The sequence below is a fragment of the Gadus chalcogrammus genome, chromosome 1 (assembly GCF_026213295.1).
Source record: "Gadus chalcogrammus isolate NIFS_2021 chromosome 1, NIFS_Gcha_1.0, whole genome shotgun sequence".
Classification (NCBI taxonomy): Eukaryota; Metazoa; Chordata; class Actinopteri; order Gadiformes; family Gadidae; genus Gadus; species Gadus chalcogrammus.
The window spans coordinates 20568770-20586497 of NC_079412.1; the positions used below are offsets into that span (position 1 = coordinate 20568770).

The 17728-nt window shown below is 41.5% G+C and overlaps 1 protein-coding gene across 2 annotated transcripts; it reads right to left on the reverse strand.

Moving 5' to 3' along the window:
* Positions 1-1556: 1556 nt before the first annotated feature.
* Positions 1557-15995, reverse strand: LOC130386420 (NACHT, LRR and PYD domains-containing protein 12-like). Of its 2 annotated transcripts, none has more exons than XM_056595344.1 (13): positions 14836-15995; positions 14595-14711; positions 14387-14503; positions 14180-14296; positions 11606-11675; positions 11183-11423; positions 8813-10640; positions 8277-8450; positions 6263-6436; positions 5403-5576; positions 4961-5134; positions 4738-4784; positions 1557-2883 (listed from the first exon to the last, which is right to left on the reverse strand). In XM_056595344.1, exons 1-13 carry the CDS (start codon positions 14913-14915, stop codon positions 2330-2332), a joined length of 3867 nt encoding a protein of 1288 aa, XP_056451319.1. In that variant the 5' UTR covers positions 14916-15995; the 3' UTR covers positions 1557-2329. The 2 variants fall into 2 exon arrangements, with proteins under 2 accessions (XP_056451319.1, XP_056451327.1); XM_056595352.1 differs by lacking the exon at positions 1557-2883 and adding an exon at positions 4160-4563.
* Positions 15996-17728: the final 1733 nt, after the last annotated feature.

Consider the following 17728-nt stretch of genomic DNA (forward strand, 5'->3'; position numbering starts at 1 on the left):
ATGGCCTCGGCGGCCCACAGGGGGGCGCTGTTCTGTCTGGAGCACCTAGTGTCTGTTTGCTGAGCTGGGAAGATGAAATAAAAAATAAAAACATCTGCCTGGTCTTCAAAATTCTGCATAACACAACTCCTCCTCCTTTAAACTCCTTCATAATCCAACATAACAGCAGCACTATGATCACAAGAAGTACCACACAAGGTGACCTTCTAATCCCATTTAGCAAAAGCACATTTGGTCAACAATCATTTTCTGTTAGAGCAAATCAGAATTGGAATTCACTGCCTACCACTATCAAAGATATACATACACACTCCCCCTTACAGCACACCTTTAAACATGGCTGTCCGTCAACTATAACTGCACGCATTAATCTCTGTCAGAGGTGATGTGTCTGTTGTGTTCTGATGTGTTCTGATGTGACAGTCATTGTTGCCACCACAACATCTCTGCTACCTGCCTGCATGTTCTGTCTTGTATGTACTTTCAATGTGACCTCTGTGGCCTCTTTTCTCTTGTCTCCTGTGTATTGTTTTTGTTGCACGAACTGCCTTGAAGTCTCTCCCATCATCTGTGCTTGTTTGTTTGTTCTTGCTCCAATTGTGTGCAATGTGTTTGTTTGCAAAATAGGCTAAAGCTGCTCCTTTTAATTTACAGTTCATCAAAGGGGACTGACCATGAAACTATAAACAAATCAACTAAAGACTAGTACAGTAGTAGTCCCGATGGGTTTGGTTCAGGACCCAAGACGTCTGGGAGCCTACCCTACATCCACAGTAATCTGAAATGGCTGTCCACCTAACCCCACAAGGCCCGTCCTGTAAGTGTCTGTTGATTTAATAGGTGACCATCTTTAGAACCATCACCCTGGCCTGTAGCCTTCTCGCATCAGAAACCTTAAGTTATACAAAAATGCAAAATGTTTTGTATTCTATATGATAATTATTACGATTGCATATTAGCATGGACCCATAAGGCTTCCATAGAGTCATGACGTCAAAGGTAGTGACATCAGAAATACGGTCCAATTGTTTTTTTTTACCCTTATTTCGATTTCCCACCTTTGTTTGTATTGTTCACTTTTGTAATTTAAAAGGCCAAACTTATTCAAGAGACATTTCATTTTGAGAGTTAAGCTCATTGCTTCTATAAGCTTACCAAGGGCTAACCCGTACTACAAACAAAAAGGGTAAACTCCTTGTGACTGTGATAATCTTCATGGTTCTGGTCTGATTCTGTGGTACGGTGGCCTGCATGGGCCTTCTCGCACACACACCCAGGCAAAGAAGGAGAGGTTCCTTCTTCTTCAGCTCAGCACCATCGCCTCAAACACTGACCTCTGTGCTGCAAAATGGAAGCTCAGGGTCCTGTTAGACGCCACAGGGGAGGGGGTGTATCAACCAGCCTGCAGGGCTCATCTCTGGAGAGACGCCTATAGCTGGGGTCTGTTTCTTGTCTGGTCTTTTCTTGAATTCTGTCCATATTCCGTCACTCATTTGGCGTATGAGTCTGATTATGGAAATGCACTTGCTGGTATCCAGATTATTAATGATGTGCAGATGAAGCCTCTGTTGTGCTTTTGATTAAGTGAACCCCCAACCTTAAAGTGTAAACTGATCCTCTGTTGAACACATAAGAACATTCAGTTGATCAACTGAGTTGTTTATTACCATGATGCTTTATTAACCAGTACAACAGAAAAATAGTCCCTTACGTGTACACAATAAACACAAGAACATTACTAATCATAAAGAGGTGTGCACATATCTTTAATAAAAACATGTTATATTGCTGTGTTGATCCCAACAGTTGATATTGATGATTCACAATAAGATCAATATCCTTTCCCATAGATATTATGAATTTAATAATTAATCTACCTAAAATCATGTTAAGCTTGCAAAATATAAACTGATATCAGAGGCCTTTAGTATGAAACTGTTAATGTCTGAAAATATATAAAATATTGTAGTATAAATGTGTTTTGACTTACTATCAATCAGTATTTGACATTAGAAAGGAAGTCTTGAAAACCTACTTAGTTAACCCTATTGAAGTTCTTAAAAGTCTCTTCCTTCCAACTTTCACAAGCCCAATAAAAGCATTTGGAGTATAGTTGAGTGCTTGTATTTAAACCATGTATGTATGTATGGGAATGTGTGTAAATATGAATGTGCGTGTGTGCATTCACATATGTGGGTGGTTGTGTGTATTCATATATGTGTGTAGTGTATGTATTCATAATGTGTGTGTGTATAGTGTATGCGTGTTGATATATACATGTGTTTGTCTGTGTGCCTGAATATTTGTGTGTTGAGATATGCGTGTTTAACTACAACCGACACAGAGACACTGAGGAACCATAACTCAATAACCCTAACGCAGGGAGGAGGTTCACCTGGGTGAAGATGGACTGGAAGGTGTGGATGTGTGTCAGTGTGTCTGAGGACCCTCCTCCACCTGGGGACACTCTGTAGAATGACAGAGTGCCAGAGGGTCGGTCCAGATACACTCCTACTCTGTTAGAGCCAGCGGGGAGGAGACGTATGACTGTTTCACTACCGTTGTACCCGGCAATGTAACAACCATAATAACAATCAAGACTCCAGGACTTGTTGTTGTATCCAAGCCTTCTATCAACACCCCCTCCTATCCTTGTGATTCCTCTGTGTGTCACTCCTATAGCAACAGATCCTTCCCACTCTACCTCCCAGTAACATCGAACATTCAGACCCTCTCTACACAACACTTGGGACCAGGAGTCAAATCTCTCTGGGTGATCAGGATAAGACTGCTCCTTTTCAACAAACAGCACCTTTCTGTTGTTCTCAGACAGAGAGAGTCGTCTGTAGGCTGTATTTGGGTCCAGTGTTAGTTCACAGGCATCTGATGGGAGAACAAGGCACAATTAGCTGCTGAACCATTCTTCATCATCATCAACATCATCATCACTAGTACTGTTGTCATACTTCTTCTAAGTCCTGTCCTTTTTCATGTGCCATCTACTCTACAAACATAGAAGGACTAAATCATATCATGTTATGGGTACTATAGTGGACTCGTGTGCTTTGACTTTTAGATAATTAAAGATAAAGATAAAAGCAAATCCCATGTGTGTTTGAGTGGCTGTCCCAGTCTAAACATTGAAACCTAGAAAACTGCATAAACTGCATCTACTCCCGCAATATTAACCCTACATATACATTTTAATCATCAAAAAATCAGCAGGATATGCTGATTGCTCCCATTGTATATCTAAGGAACATTCTACATACTTTCCAAGTTATTAGACTTTAAAATGTTCCAATACCCATCCATTGTAGTACAGCTGTTTAAAAAACTGACTGAACCATCCGAGCTCACATACAGGCTGGAAATGAACTGTTGGCAACTTGGAACTATAGAACTGGGCCCCGTTTCCCGAAAGTATCTTTAGCTAAATGGATCGCAGAGTGGGTCGTACGAGCATCGTACAGTTTTCACACCGTTTCCCGAAAGCATCTTCGGTAACGAACGTCTTGAAAACGCTCGTAGCTAACGAGTGCTCCAGGGTACTCGTAGGACGCTAAGAGCCTTGTTAGCCTACTATATCCTCAGTGGCGTAACCAGCGGACATTCCTAGTATTGGATGCGTTTTATTATAACACATTGGTAATGGTGTATCACGTGCGTCTGAGCCTAATGTGGGCCATTCTGTTCTTAGTTTGAGAGACAGTCCAGGAAATGTTTGAGCAGGCAGGGCACTTAAAATGTGTGAGAGAAAGTGGGGGGGATTTGTGCAGACTGACATAAAACGTAGCCTAAAATAATGTAAAAAATATATATATATATTAATTATAAAAATATTTAAAAAAATGCAAAGGAGCAGGCAAAAGGCTGGGATATGGTGGGGATTGGTCACGTTGACGGGAATGTTTAGTGACATGTGGGAGGGTGGAGGGGGTTAAAAAAAAGTCTCAATCACTCTTCGACGTGCATGAAAACCAGCCGCGTAGTTATGAGGGAGGCCGTCCTCACACCGATCTTCCTCGTCGTCATCGTCCTCAATGTCCTCCGGTTCAACCAAAGCTACCCCAGCCTTAGCTGCAATGTTGTGCAACATAGCTGTCACACATATCACAGCGCATGACTTGGCCGGCGAAAACTGGAGCACTCCGCTGGACTTGTGAAGGCATCTAAAGCGCAACTTCCACCTCCCGATCGTGCGCTCAGGATTAGGACTGATATATATGTCGGCCTAGGCTTAATCAATTGTGTTTTAATATCTTTAGCATTCATATTATTGCAATCTATTCTTTTCGTAGGCTACTCTGCGGTTGGCCTTGATGGGGAGATATTTTACCCCATTTTCCTCCGACGTTCCTGCGTCTCCCCCTGCGTCATAGCCCGTTTCAGCACCATGTCAACGGACAGGTACAATCCTACGATCGTCGTGAGTGCAGCGAATGCGCGTTCACATTAAGAGGAGTTTCGGGAAACACTCCAAAGAATTTATCGATGGTTCGAAAGATCCACCGGGAGAATGATCTTACGAGCGAAGATCCATCGATATCGGGAAATGGGGCCCTGGTTAATACACAGACAACAACATCAACACAACCGTACTAGACGTACATGAACACAGAACACACGTACATGTACACATTTGAATGAACATACGTCCACTCCTGCTTTCTGGATGAACTTTCCATCTGTATAGTTAGTGTTTACTGTGATGAATCAAACTAAACAGGCACTTACACCTCTGTGGAGCTGGTTTCAGCCTTTCTACTCCACCGTGCTCCACACTGGGGGGTAAACAAAGTCAAAGCAGCATGTTAAGACATTCACCTTCATCATCTGCTGTCTCATCACATTTGATACAACAAGAGTTACAGCTGCATTTTTAGACCACTTCATCTTGCAACGGGTTGAATCCTTGTAGGAGACTTTGTCCCTGAGTGGTGAGCTGTCCTCTCCATACCTGAGAGTGTCCAGTCTCCAGCGTGGATCCTTCAGTCCAGCAGAGAGCAGCGTAGCTCCAGAGTCTCCTGGGTGATTGTAGCTCAGGTCCAGCGCTCTCAGATGGGAGGGGTTGGAGCTCAGAGCTGAGGCCAGAGAGGCACAGCCTTCCTGTGTGACCCGGCAGCCAGATAAGCTACACACACACACACACACACACACACATACACACACACACACACACACACACACACACACACACACACACACACACACACACACACACACACACACACACACACACACACACACACACACACACACACACACACACACACACACACACACAGGTGTGAAAAATTAATTTTCTGGGTGTATGATCAATCTGTTGATGTCCTCTAATATGGAACGTGTGCTGCAAAAAGCTTATTTTGCACAAAGTTGGCACATTGAGTAAAACTAACCTGAGAGTTTCCAGTGTACAGTGTGGACTCCCCAGTCCAGTAGAGAGCAGCTTAACTCCTGAATCCTGCAGATCATTGAAGCTCAGGTCCAGCTCTCTCAGACTAGAGGCACTGGAGCTGAGAACTGAGGCCAGAGCTTCACAGCATCTCTCTGACAGATGACAGTCATTCAGCCTTCACACAAAATAAACACTTTAATTAGAATTTTTAATTAATGTAAGATCCTTATTTCTATTGAATTTTGGGTGTAAAATGTTTAATATTTGTGAATTTTGCTTGATGCTTGGTCATGACAGCCCATCAGCGTTCTCTCCCTGAAGTCAGAGTGAACCGCACCATGGAAGAGAAAGTGATTGTTGCCGTTTGCGGATTCACGTAGCACTATATCTTTATGATATATCTACATAATACAATATATAATATCACGGCCAAAAGCTGTGTGCGCCTCCGGATGATATTATGAATCGTAAACGACTGCGCTGGGTTCTCCGACATCTCAACTAGTAATAAGTAAAGACTCGTAGTGGTGGTTATCTCGGCCATGGTTGATAATGACTTGGCTGAAAGAAATGTAGGCGTTCAAAAGAGGTAAGCCCCTGTATTTCACCCTGCTTTTAACTATCACCATTCCCTGTACGGTGGACGGTGGGGGGGCACTATGATTATATTTTGTGTTCATGTTTATATTCATAATTGAAAAGTTGCAAGCATGGATGTATTAGAATATCCAATTAAACAACAAGGTGTAACATTTTCAATGATACCAAAGTAATGAATGTGGTCATTATAAGATGAGTTCTATAGGTGTCCTCTGATATGGAACTTGTGGTGTAACTGTTTTACCATTAAGTAAAACTGACCTGAGAGTTTCCAGTGTACAGTGTGGACTCCCCAGTCCGGCAGAGAGCAGCTCCACTCCTGAATCCTGCAGATCATTGAAGCTCAGGTCCAGCTCTCTCAGACGAGAGGAGTCGGAGATGAGAACTGAGGCCAGAGCTTCACAGCATCTCTCTGACAGATGACAGCCATTCAGACTTAACACAAATAAACAGAACATGTTTGGAACTGTGATTGAAATAACTTGGATCTTTAAGTTTTAACATAATAAATGAATTGTGTTGAAATCTTTAATTAGAAATGTTTTACTAATTTAACTATGTATATATATATACATATATATACATACATACACTGGTCAATGCATTATATTCTTATGTTTATTCCACATATCACGTAAAATGTACAATATTAAATAGTTGTTTTGTAGTGTTTCATAATCCTTTTGTAGATTAAAATTACTTTTTAGCATGGTATTATGTAAAGTATACATAATAATATACATAATTGTTATTCATGTTATTATAACATCTACAGATATGTTTTGCACAAAATAAGATATTTTATTCCAATGTGACGTATATTGTGTTGTGAGGAGAAAAAATATCAGAGCGAGCTAGCAGGAAAACACTTTGAGAGTACGGGAGCAAAGACAGCATTGGTGCGCACTGGGGCATCAGTTGCGTGCTGCTTCACTTTATGTGCTTGCTAAATGAATCGTTTCCTACCAACATCCTTTATTGTTGCTCTTGCGATCAGAGAACTACTGAGTGATAGTGATGGGTCGTTCGTGACCGAATCAGTTCGAATGAACAAATCTTTAACAAAAACGAACCGAAGTGATTCTTCTCTCTCATTCATCTCGTTCGTTCTCAGACTCGACTCCTCCCAGACCCACTAGTCGCTGACTCGCTGTCTCGCTGTTCATTCACTGACTGTGAGTGGTGAAGAGGGAAGAGACGTAGTGAGCGAGCGTACGATAATATGATTCAATGTCGGTGAAATGGTAAATGCATGATGTCTTTGTACTTTCTGTGTCATGCCAGATTAATCAAATATTTGAATGTCTCGTCAATCTGTCTCGTTCTTTCATGGTTCGTTCTCCACCCGGGACCCCCACCATCATTGCTAAATCAAGTCTATTATCTTGCTGATACGTTAAGCATCCAATAATCAACTACACCCCCCCCCCATCTTGCTGCGTTTGGTTGAAGTTGTAATGTTCATTGATGAACGACTTCCACGATCGTTTGAGAACGAGAACGAGGGAGGAGCTGAGTCTGATTGACTTAGCAGAGAACCGTGCATTCCATTATTCGATTCACCGCTACCGGAAACTCGACTGAACGAACGAAAGAACAATTCTTAACGATTCTTCTTGGGGAACACTCCGACGCAAACTGAATCAAGGAAAATAATCATTGAATCCATCACTACTGAGCGATAGTGTAGTTACAGTGTTTTTTAACCAAATTTATTGGTACTCAACTACAGCTGTATTCAAATATATTGCTTTAACTATTATTAAGTATTGGCTCTCCTTGTCTATTATTTCATAATAAATAGAGCTTTTATGAGTTTGTCTCTTCACCCTTGTTACACAATACAACAATATATTTAATAATGAATACTGAGCATAGTATTTATGCTAAGTATTCTTTTAAAGTACAATTTGTGAGACAATTGCTTCATCTCATTTTTTTTTTCCCAGAGACCCTCTCAAATGTTTCTGTTGAGGCTTAGGTGTTAAATTAGGGGTCTCAGACCCTCCCAAGACCCCCTGTATTTACCCTGCTCTTAACTATCCCCGTCCCGTATACAGGGGATGGTGGGGGCATTATATTCTGTGTTCATGTATATATTAATAATTGAAAACTTGCAAGCATATGGATGTATTATAATATCCACCTAAACACCAAGGTGTTACTTTTCCAATGATACCAAAGTCATGAATGTGATCATGACAGGTACTGAGTTATAAGATATAAGAGATATGGAAGTTGTGGCATAATCGTTTGCACATTTAGTAAAACTGACCTGAGAGTTTCCAGTGTACAGTGTGGACTCCCCAGTCCAGCACAGAGCAGCTCCACTCCTGAATCCTGCAGATCATTGGTACTCAGGTCCAGTTCTCTCAGACTAGAGGCACTGGAGCTGAGAACTGAGGCTAGAGCTTCACAGCATCTCTCTGACAGTTGACAGTCATTCAGCCTTCACACAAAATAAACAGAACATGTTAGGAACTGTGATTAAAATAATAATAATGCCTCTTTTACTGAAAATTAAGTAATTGTGTAAAAATCTTTAACTAGAAATGTTTTTTTGGTTCAACTAATATATACTAGTCAATACATTAGATACCTAAAGGTTAAATAAATATTGGGTAGAAAATATTGAATATTGAAAAGATCGGGTATATTAGTCGTGTACATTAATATGACCTTTTATTGTAGTATGATGTAAATTGCGTTGCAAGTATATATATAACTACAGAGATGTTTTGTATATTATCGTAACTTTTTTTATTTATATTGCGTTGTGTGTATTGTAATACATGTTATTAGTGAACCTACAGAGATGTTTTGGAGGCTTTGACCACTGGCAGCAGCCTCAGAAGACTCTCCTCTGAAGCAGAGTATTTCTTCAGGTCAAACACGTCCAGCTCCTCTTCTGATGACAGTAAGATGAAGACCAGAGCAGACCACTGAGCAGGAGAGAGAGATTCCATGAAGAGGCTTCCTGATGTAAGAGACTGTTGGATTTCCTCCACTAGAGAACAGTCGTTCAGCTCATTCAGACAGTGGAACAGATTGATGCTGTTCTCTGGAGAGAGATCTCCATTTATCTTCTTCTTGATGTCATTTACTATTCTCAGATTGTGCTGGCTTTCATCCAGCCGAATTTCCAGACCTTGTTTAATCTTAGTGGTCAGTGATCCTCTTCCTGTCCATCCCAGTAGACCAAGTAGATTCTGTTTGGTCTCCAGAGATAGGCCTAGGAGGAAGCGGAGGAACAAGTCCAGGTGTCCGTTCTCACTCTGTAAGGCCTTGTCCACAGCAATCTGGTAGAAGAAAAGTTCACCTTTCCTAGAGGTAGCTTGTTCTTCTGAGAGTAGATTGACACCAGTGTTGATGAAGGACAGGAGGACATAAAGGGCTGCCAGAAACTCCTGGAGGCTCAGATGGACAAAGCAGAACAACTTGTCCCGGTACAGCCCATGCTCCTCTTTAAAGATCTGGGTGAACACTCCTGAGCACACTGAGGCTGCTCTGATATCGATGCCACCCTCTGCCAGATCTGCCTCATAGAAGATGAGGTTGCCTTTCTCCAGCTGGTTAAAAGCCAGTTTTCCAAGAGAAAAAATTATCTCCCTGCTCTCTGAACTCCAGTCTAGATCTATTTCAGCTCTCCCATGGTATTTCATGTCCGCCTGTATGGACTGAACCCTCAGGAAGTGGATGTACATCTGAGTCACATTCTTTGGCATCTCTTTTCCTCTCTGGGATGGTTTAAAGAAGTCCTCCAGAACTGTTGCAGCGATCCAACAGAAGACTGGGATGTGACACATGATGTGGAGGCTTCGTGATTTCTTGACATGGGAGATGATTTTGCTGGCCATTGTCTCATCTCTGAATTTGTGCCGAAAGTACTCTTCCTTCTGTGAGTCGCTAAAGCCTCTCACCTCCGTCACCCTGTCAACACACTCAGCAGGGATCTGATGGGCTGCTGCTGGGCGTGTGGTTATCCAAATGCGAGCGGAGGGAAGCAGGTTGCCCTTGATGAGGTTTGTCAGCAACATGTCCACCGAGATGGACTCAGTGACATCAGTCAAGATCTGGTTGTTCTGGAAGTCCAGAGGCAGTCGGCACTCATCCAGACCATCCAAGATGAAGACAACTTGGAACTGGTCGTATCTGCAGATAGCTGCTTCTTTGGTTTCAATAAAGAAGTGATGAAGAAGTTCCACCAAGCTAAACTCTTTCCCTTTCAGTAAATTCAGCTCTCTGAAAGTCAAGAGAAACGTGAAGTGAACGTTGTGGTTGTTTTTCCCTTCAGCCCAGTCCAGAGTGAACTTGTGTGTTAAGACGGTTTTACCAATGCCTGCCACTCCCGTTGTCATTATTGTTCTGATTGGTTGATCTTGTCCAGGTAAGGGTTTAAAGATGTCTTCACATTTCATCGGTGTTTCCTCCCTGGCTGGTTTCCTGGAGGCTGTTTCAATCAGTCTGACCTCATGTTCCTGGTTGACCTCTCCACTGCCTCTCGCTGTGATGAAGAGCTCTGTGTAGAAGTCATTCAGACCTGTTGGCTGTCCTGCTTTAGCGATTCCCTCAAACTCATTCCTGAACTTTTCCCTCAGGTGAGACTTGATTTTATGTTGGCACCCAACAGCAACAGCTCCTAAATGACAAAACGTGACAATGGCAATGGCAATGCACTACTAAAAGACATAATTTAGTAGTGCATTGTGATATAATTGGACACATTTCAATACTTCCTGTAAAATGGTGAACTTCATGACATTTAGTGGCGTCGTTACTTGTGGTTGAAGAAGTTGGTCGTGACAAAGACTTCATGTTACAGATTCAAATTGTTAATATCTGGATAAAACCACTTAACCTGAAACCCAAACAATAACCTGACATATCTAGAATGAACCATTTAATATAACCCCACAATAATCCTACATATCTTTGTCAAACCATTTAACCTAATAGAACTACAATAACCCTAGATATCTTGATCAAACCATTTAACGTGATACAATGACATTAACAATACCTATCTGGTTCCATCCATCTTACCTGATACACCCCAAATAATACTCCATGTATGGAACAAACCATGAAAGCTCAGAGTCTTTTTCTACCTTTTCAAGATAACAGTATATTCAGTTTTAAAATAAAAATTTCCACTCTGTCTTCAAAATAAGTGTCTCTTACCGCCCCACAGTGTGTCGGCCAGTTCCCCCTGGTTCATCTCCATCAGGCAGAGCGTAGTGATGTCCACCACTCCCTCTATGGCGCGCCTCCTCTGCTCCTCCTTCTTACCATCCACCTCCTCCTCCTCCTCCTGCTCCTCCTCCCTCTGACTCTCTGAGCATTGTGGGTAATCTGGGTAGAGAACCCTCCAGAGCTTCTTCAGCTCCTTGTCTAAAAAAGCGTGTGCATTCTCCTCAGCCCTCTGGAACAGAACAAACATCAAGGAGAACTTTACTCTGAACTAACTGAGGACATCAGAAGCATCTGTCCTAGATTCATGTCCCGCTGGTCTAAAAAAGCCTGGAGACTATTAGTACCACAAGAGATGCTTTTTAATGTTCCTTTTAGAGCAAAAGTAAATTATCCTGTTGGATATTTACACACCTTGATCAGCTCTGTTTGATGCTGCTGTACAGACTGAGCACTGGTAACCTTCGACTTTTCCTGGTGTTGTCTGTGGAGAAAACACACAAACACACACACACACACACACACACACACACACACACACACACACACACACACACAGGATCTATTTATCCTGACTTGTAAACATCAGTATCAGTAGAGTTAGATAACATCCAAATGTTCTGTTTTCATAGTCTGTTTGAAACTTTTCAGGAGGTCTATCCACAGAGTGGTCACTCTTCAAAGAGACACAGCTGCATCCAGGGGAGTCTGCTCTCTCCTGCTGCACTCCTCTAGAAAATCAAGAACCAGGAGAATTTAAGGAAGTCAATAGATTGATTTCCATCTTTAAATGTGACAGGTGGATCCATAGAGTAGTCACTCTTCAGAGAGACACAGCTGGGTCCAGGAGACACTGCTCTCTCCTGCCGCTCTGGGCTTCAACACAACACACACACAACTTTTAATCAGAGTATCAGACTGCAACTTTTATGCTGACAAGATAATTCTTCTTAAAAGGCAGTTTCTAGGCGATCATCTTCATCTTGGCTAATTATATTACTTAAGATATTATATCTTGTTACCAGTGGCGATTTTGGTTTGGAAACTCTGGTGGGGCCCATGCAGGAAAATATTATAACGCAATCCAGAAATACCACATATTACTACCATCACAAAAAAAACAGTAGCAAGTGACAGAGGGGACCAAAATTGCAGCTGAATAATGCCATCACTCAAACGCGAATCTGACGACATATATTAGGCTATTATAGCAATAGCACCACCAAATGGCAGCGTTCAAGATCTCACAATATCAAAACTCAAGAAAACAACAACGTGGCAACAATAAAAACACAACGGCGCACACCCTTTACACAGCAATCAATATACAAAGCCACCACTCACAATATACCAAAAAAAGAAGAACTATGGTTTAAGTTGCATTAAGTTTGCAGGCCACCATACTGTACAATTAACAATGAATCTAGCCTGATAGAGTGGTTGCCTATTCAGACCTGGATAATCCTGGGTGAAAATTTAAGTAAGTTTGGGCTAAGATGGTAATTAGCAGTGCTTTAAGGACAGTGCTGTCTGGTCTCCTTTGTGTGGCTGAGGTGAAACACAAGCATTTTTTTCCGCTTGAACCACTCCTGGTTGAACGATCTATTCTTGTCCTTTCCCTCTTGAATAATGATTAAATCCGTCGGGCGATGTGGTCCCAAACGTTTTATCTCCAACTTCTGTTCAAGTGCTAAATCTCACATGAGACAGATACTCAACACGATTCATCATTTAATGAATGAAACGTCCATTTGTTGTTATTTACTGTAACAGTAACTGTAACAGTAACTACGTTAGCCAGCTAGCAAGATCTGATCGGCTCCCGCCGTAAACCCCGCCCTTTCTACAAATCAGCCAATGAGAAGAGCTTTGGGGCACTAAACTTCTGGCCCCACCGCCGAAACAGAAGCGGGCGCTGCGCATGCGCTTGCTCGCGCAACAGCACCAGTTTTCTACACTGCAGCAGACGGGGCCATCTCGGCTGTGCCCCACCGAGCGGAACAGACGAGACGGAGCAACGAACTATTTCACACACAACTACTACACTACAACAATTGCGTTCATCAAATTAAAACTGCGGACATGTAATAAATTATTAACAATTAATGTATTATTAACTTATGCTCAATGACATTTTTGAAAAAAAAAAAAGAAAAGTATAATCGTGCCCTGCACGGCAGCGTTCTCTGGTGGGGCCGTGCCCCACTGGCCCCTAATGCAAAGACGCCACTGCTTGCTACTGAGATGTTATTCCTGCCTCTGAATGATCTAATGCTTGAAACTAGACTTACAGAATTATAAAGCTGCTTGATTAACACTGACAAGTACTAAACTGCTTTGTCAGTCAGAACATCTGATTTCAAGCCTCTTATCCTTTCTATCTGTTATATGAAGAACAGACTATGACCACATGGAGTTCACTGCTTCATCTTGACCACAGCCTAGCAGTCATGAAGACCAGTACAGAACAAATACACTGTTCATATCTGGGGAACGCCTTCATGCTCAATTCAGATGCATTGCTCTAACAGATGTTTTGGTTTGGTGTTCAAATTGTTTTAAATGTGGCCTATTTGACGAATGTGACCTAATCTAGAGTTAGGCCAAACTGAGGTCGAATTCAGAGAGATCCCACCTGATCTGATTCAGGACCTCATAAAAATAGAATAGAAAGCGGCATAAATCTGAATCGAACAAACCAGATTGAATGTGATTTGTGCTGCTCACACGGTTCTGAAGAAAATCTCTGATTGAATCTGAGCCTTTTCCCCCCATCATAATAATATTAATAATAATAATAATAATAATAATAATAATAATAATAATAATACATTTTATTTATAATGCATTTTATATTCAAGAATCTCAAAGTGCTTCAGAGAAAAAAAAAAAAAAAAAAAAAAAAAAGTATTAAAAAAGGGAACCTCAAAGAAAGATCCATCATCCCCCCCCTCCATGTCTCTGACCGTTCCCTCCCTAAGTCATCACCTTTTCCCAATAAACTGATTTCCATCTTTGAATTTAGCAGGTGGATCCATAGAGTGGTCACTCTTCATGGAGACACAGCTGGGTCCAGGGGAGTCTCCTCCCTCCTGCTGGACTCGTCTAGAGAAACAAGAACCAGGATTTATGCACTTTTGATCGATTATTCGATTGGAGATAGGTTCTATTTTATCCTCTCTGATGAATCCTTACCTCTTCTCAATAGACTGATTTCCATCTTTGAACTTAGCAGGTGGATCCATAGACTGGCCACTCTTCATGGAGACACAGCTGGGTCCAGGGGAGTCTGCTCTCTCCTGCTGGACTTGTCTAGAGAAACAAGAACCCAGATTTATGCACTTTTGATTGAATATCAGATTGGAGATAGATTGTATTTTTATCATCTCTGACGAATCCTTACCTCTTCTCAATAGACTGATTTCCATCTTTGAACTTAGCAGGTGGATCCATAGAGTGGCCACTCTTCAAGGAGACACAGCTGGGTCCTGGGGAGTCTGCTCTCTCTTGATGCTCTGAGCTTCATCACAACACACACACACAGCTTTTTCTCAGACTAATGATGGTGTGACGATATTTTATATTGTTTTCACTGCTGAGGTCTGAGATGACAACATTCACAGACAGTGAGATCCTCTTCCTACCTCTTAGCTTTGCTCTGGCGGCCATGTTCCCCAGACAGAGTGGTTATAGAGGTAGGACCCACCTCTCTCTCCTCATCCATAGTTGACTGGAGACCTGGACACAAACACAACTACATATTCTATCTACTGACAGTCAGCGATTGTCTACTCTCTGCTCTTATAGGAGCTACTTATTGCCGGTCATTGCTGTTGTCTCTGTTTAATTTGGTCGAGAACAAGGATGGTCTTTCCTAGAAAGAGATTCATAGACCCTCTCATTCTCAAAGAGGTACAAGATTTGGAGATGACGTTTCTAATAACTATTTAATGACGTTTCATCATTCAAGTCTCTTAGGGATTCAAACGTGTCTGATCAAGATCAAGTTTACCGATGCGGATATCATACCTACTGTTGCCTGTGCTGGTTAAACCGCTCTGAAGGCATGTCCATATATGGACTTCCTCATGTCGTATGACATCACAACCGGATCTTTGATGCAGGCCCACAGAGAAGAAGACCCAGGTCAAGATGAGGTTTAAACACCTTCACTACCCAAGATGGCCATCTTCCTGTCTAAATATTATAATCATAGTATCGCACTACAAATAAAACAATTGTTGCATTCTGTCCTAAGTACCTTTAAAGTCACCTACGGACACGTGATTTAGGACAAATCTTAAACCAGAAGAAAAAGTAATAGAAGTATTTAAACCTCAACCGCTTGACTCTAAGCTGAAAGATTCTGGGTTAGATCCCCAATGTCCACAGTCTAACCTGTAGCATACCTTAGAGCAAGTATCAACTAATTTATTCAATATCTTTTTAACTGCGTGTTTTACCGAAAACTAACCGTCAACCTATTGATACGATTCAAAGCTATGCATATTCATGATATATCACAGAGTTAAGTTCAGTACCTTAGCCTTCTTCCTGCTGTGAAAAATTGTGCCAAACCGAACCCTCAGACTCATTAACAAGGAAATTATGTCGTCAGCTAACCAGTTAGAACAGAACAGAACATAACAGATTATTCAACCATAATTTTGACAAATTGCTTAGCATCCATACATTTCCTAACGTTTTTAAAGTGTTTTTAAAGAAAACTAACCGTCAACCTTTTGATAAGATTCAAAGTTATGCATATTCATGATATATCACAAAGTAAACTCCGGTACCTTAGCCTTCTTCCTGCTGTGATAAAGTGCACCACACCAAACCCTCAGACTCAGTAAGGAAATTATGCTGGAAAGTGGGAACTTACCAGTTGTACCACTTCCCCTCCCAGTTCAGACTCCTCCAATACTTACTTCTCATAGGCTGTTCGATCTGTGATGTGTAGAAGCTCAGAGAAAAAAAAAGAGACACATAATAGTTCAACCAGCCTGTAGAGACATGTCACTGATGCAGCTCATTCTATACAGCAGAACCAACAGGAACAGGAATACCATGTTCACTAAAGAGACTTATAAACATAACAAATAGATACACATGAAGTAGAATATGCATCCGTGCATCTGTTTCTACTGAACACCTCCATGTAGAATCCTCCTCCATCATTTAAAGACAGATTAGTAATTTGTTTACCTGAACACTTTATTTGCCTCAGTGTGAACATAGGATTCAGTATCGAAACAACGTCACCTGTAAAACAGAGGAACAGATGAAGGATGAGTTCCAACACGTTTCACCAGACAATTACAGACACGTTCTGGTTTCATTACACAACAGCATTAACACGTCAGGGAGACGTAACACAAGCCAGACGGGGGTGGATACTGTGCTGTCCGGTTCCCTCTGAAATGAACCGACCAGACGCAACCAATGAACGAAAACCCACAGCGCGTGCAGTAATTCTGCACCACGGCTGAATTTGGGGAAAAATACTTAAGATACAGTATTAGGGTACCACTAAGACCTATATAAAAGCATCCAAAAAGTAGCATGTCATGGGATCTTAAATTCTCAGGGGGAAATGCAATATATTGCATTCATAACGATTTGTAATTAAAATAGGTTTTAATAACATCTAGCGATAAATGTGCACTTTTTTTGTCTCATTCTTGTCATCATCACTCAACAACAGTAATAGTCCCTATACCATGAGCATGAAGAATAACCTCTGACACATGAGTGAGTCATGGCCTCGGCGGCCCACAGGGGGGCGCTGTTCTGTCTGGAGCACCTTAGTATATGTGTCTGTTTCCTGAGCTGGGAAGATGAAATCAAATAGAAAAACATCTGCCTGGTCTTCAAAATTCTGCATAACACAGCTCCCTTTCATTCAAACTCATTCATGATCCAACATAACAGCAGGAATCAGATCACCAGAAGCAACACACGAAGTGACCTCCTAATCCAATTTAGGAAAGAGCATTTTCTGTTAGAGCAATACAAAATTGGATTTCATTGCCTACCACTAACTAAGATATACATACATACTCCCCCTTACAGCACACCGTAAAATATGGCTGTCCGTCAACTATAACTGCATAACTGCACACATTAATCTCTGTCAGAGGTGATGTGTCTGTTTGACGTGACAGTCATTGTTGCTGCCGCTCCCTCTGCTATCTGCCTGCATGTTCTGTCTTGTATGTACTTTCAATGTGACCTCTGTGGCCTCTTTTCCCTTGTCTCCTGTGTATTGTTTTTGTTGCACAAACTGCCTTGATGTCTCTCCCATCATCTGTGCTTGTTTGCATGTTCTTGCTCCAATTGTATGCAATGTGTTTGTTTGTCTTTTCCCCCTTTTGCTTAGGCCTGCTGTAATTATAAATGTAATGTAATGTATTTTATTCTTATTTTCCTTATTTTTTGTAAAGTAATGCATTTTAGGTTGCTTATTGACAACTGTCTGGGGACAACAGCTAAAGCTGTTCCTTTTATTGTACAGTTAATCAAAGGGGACTGTCC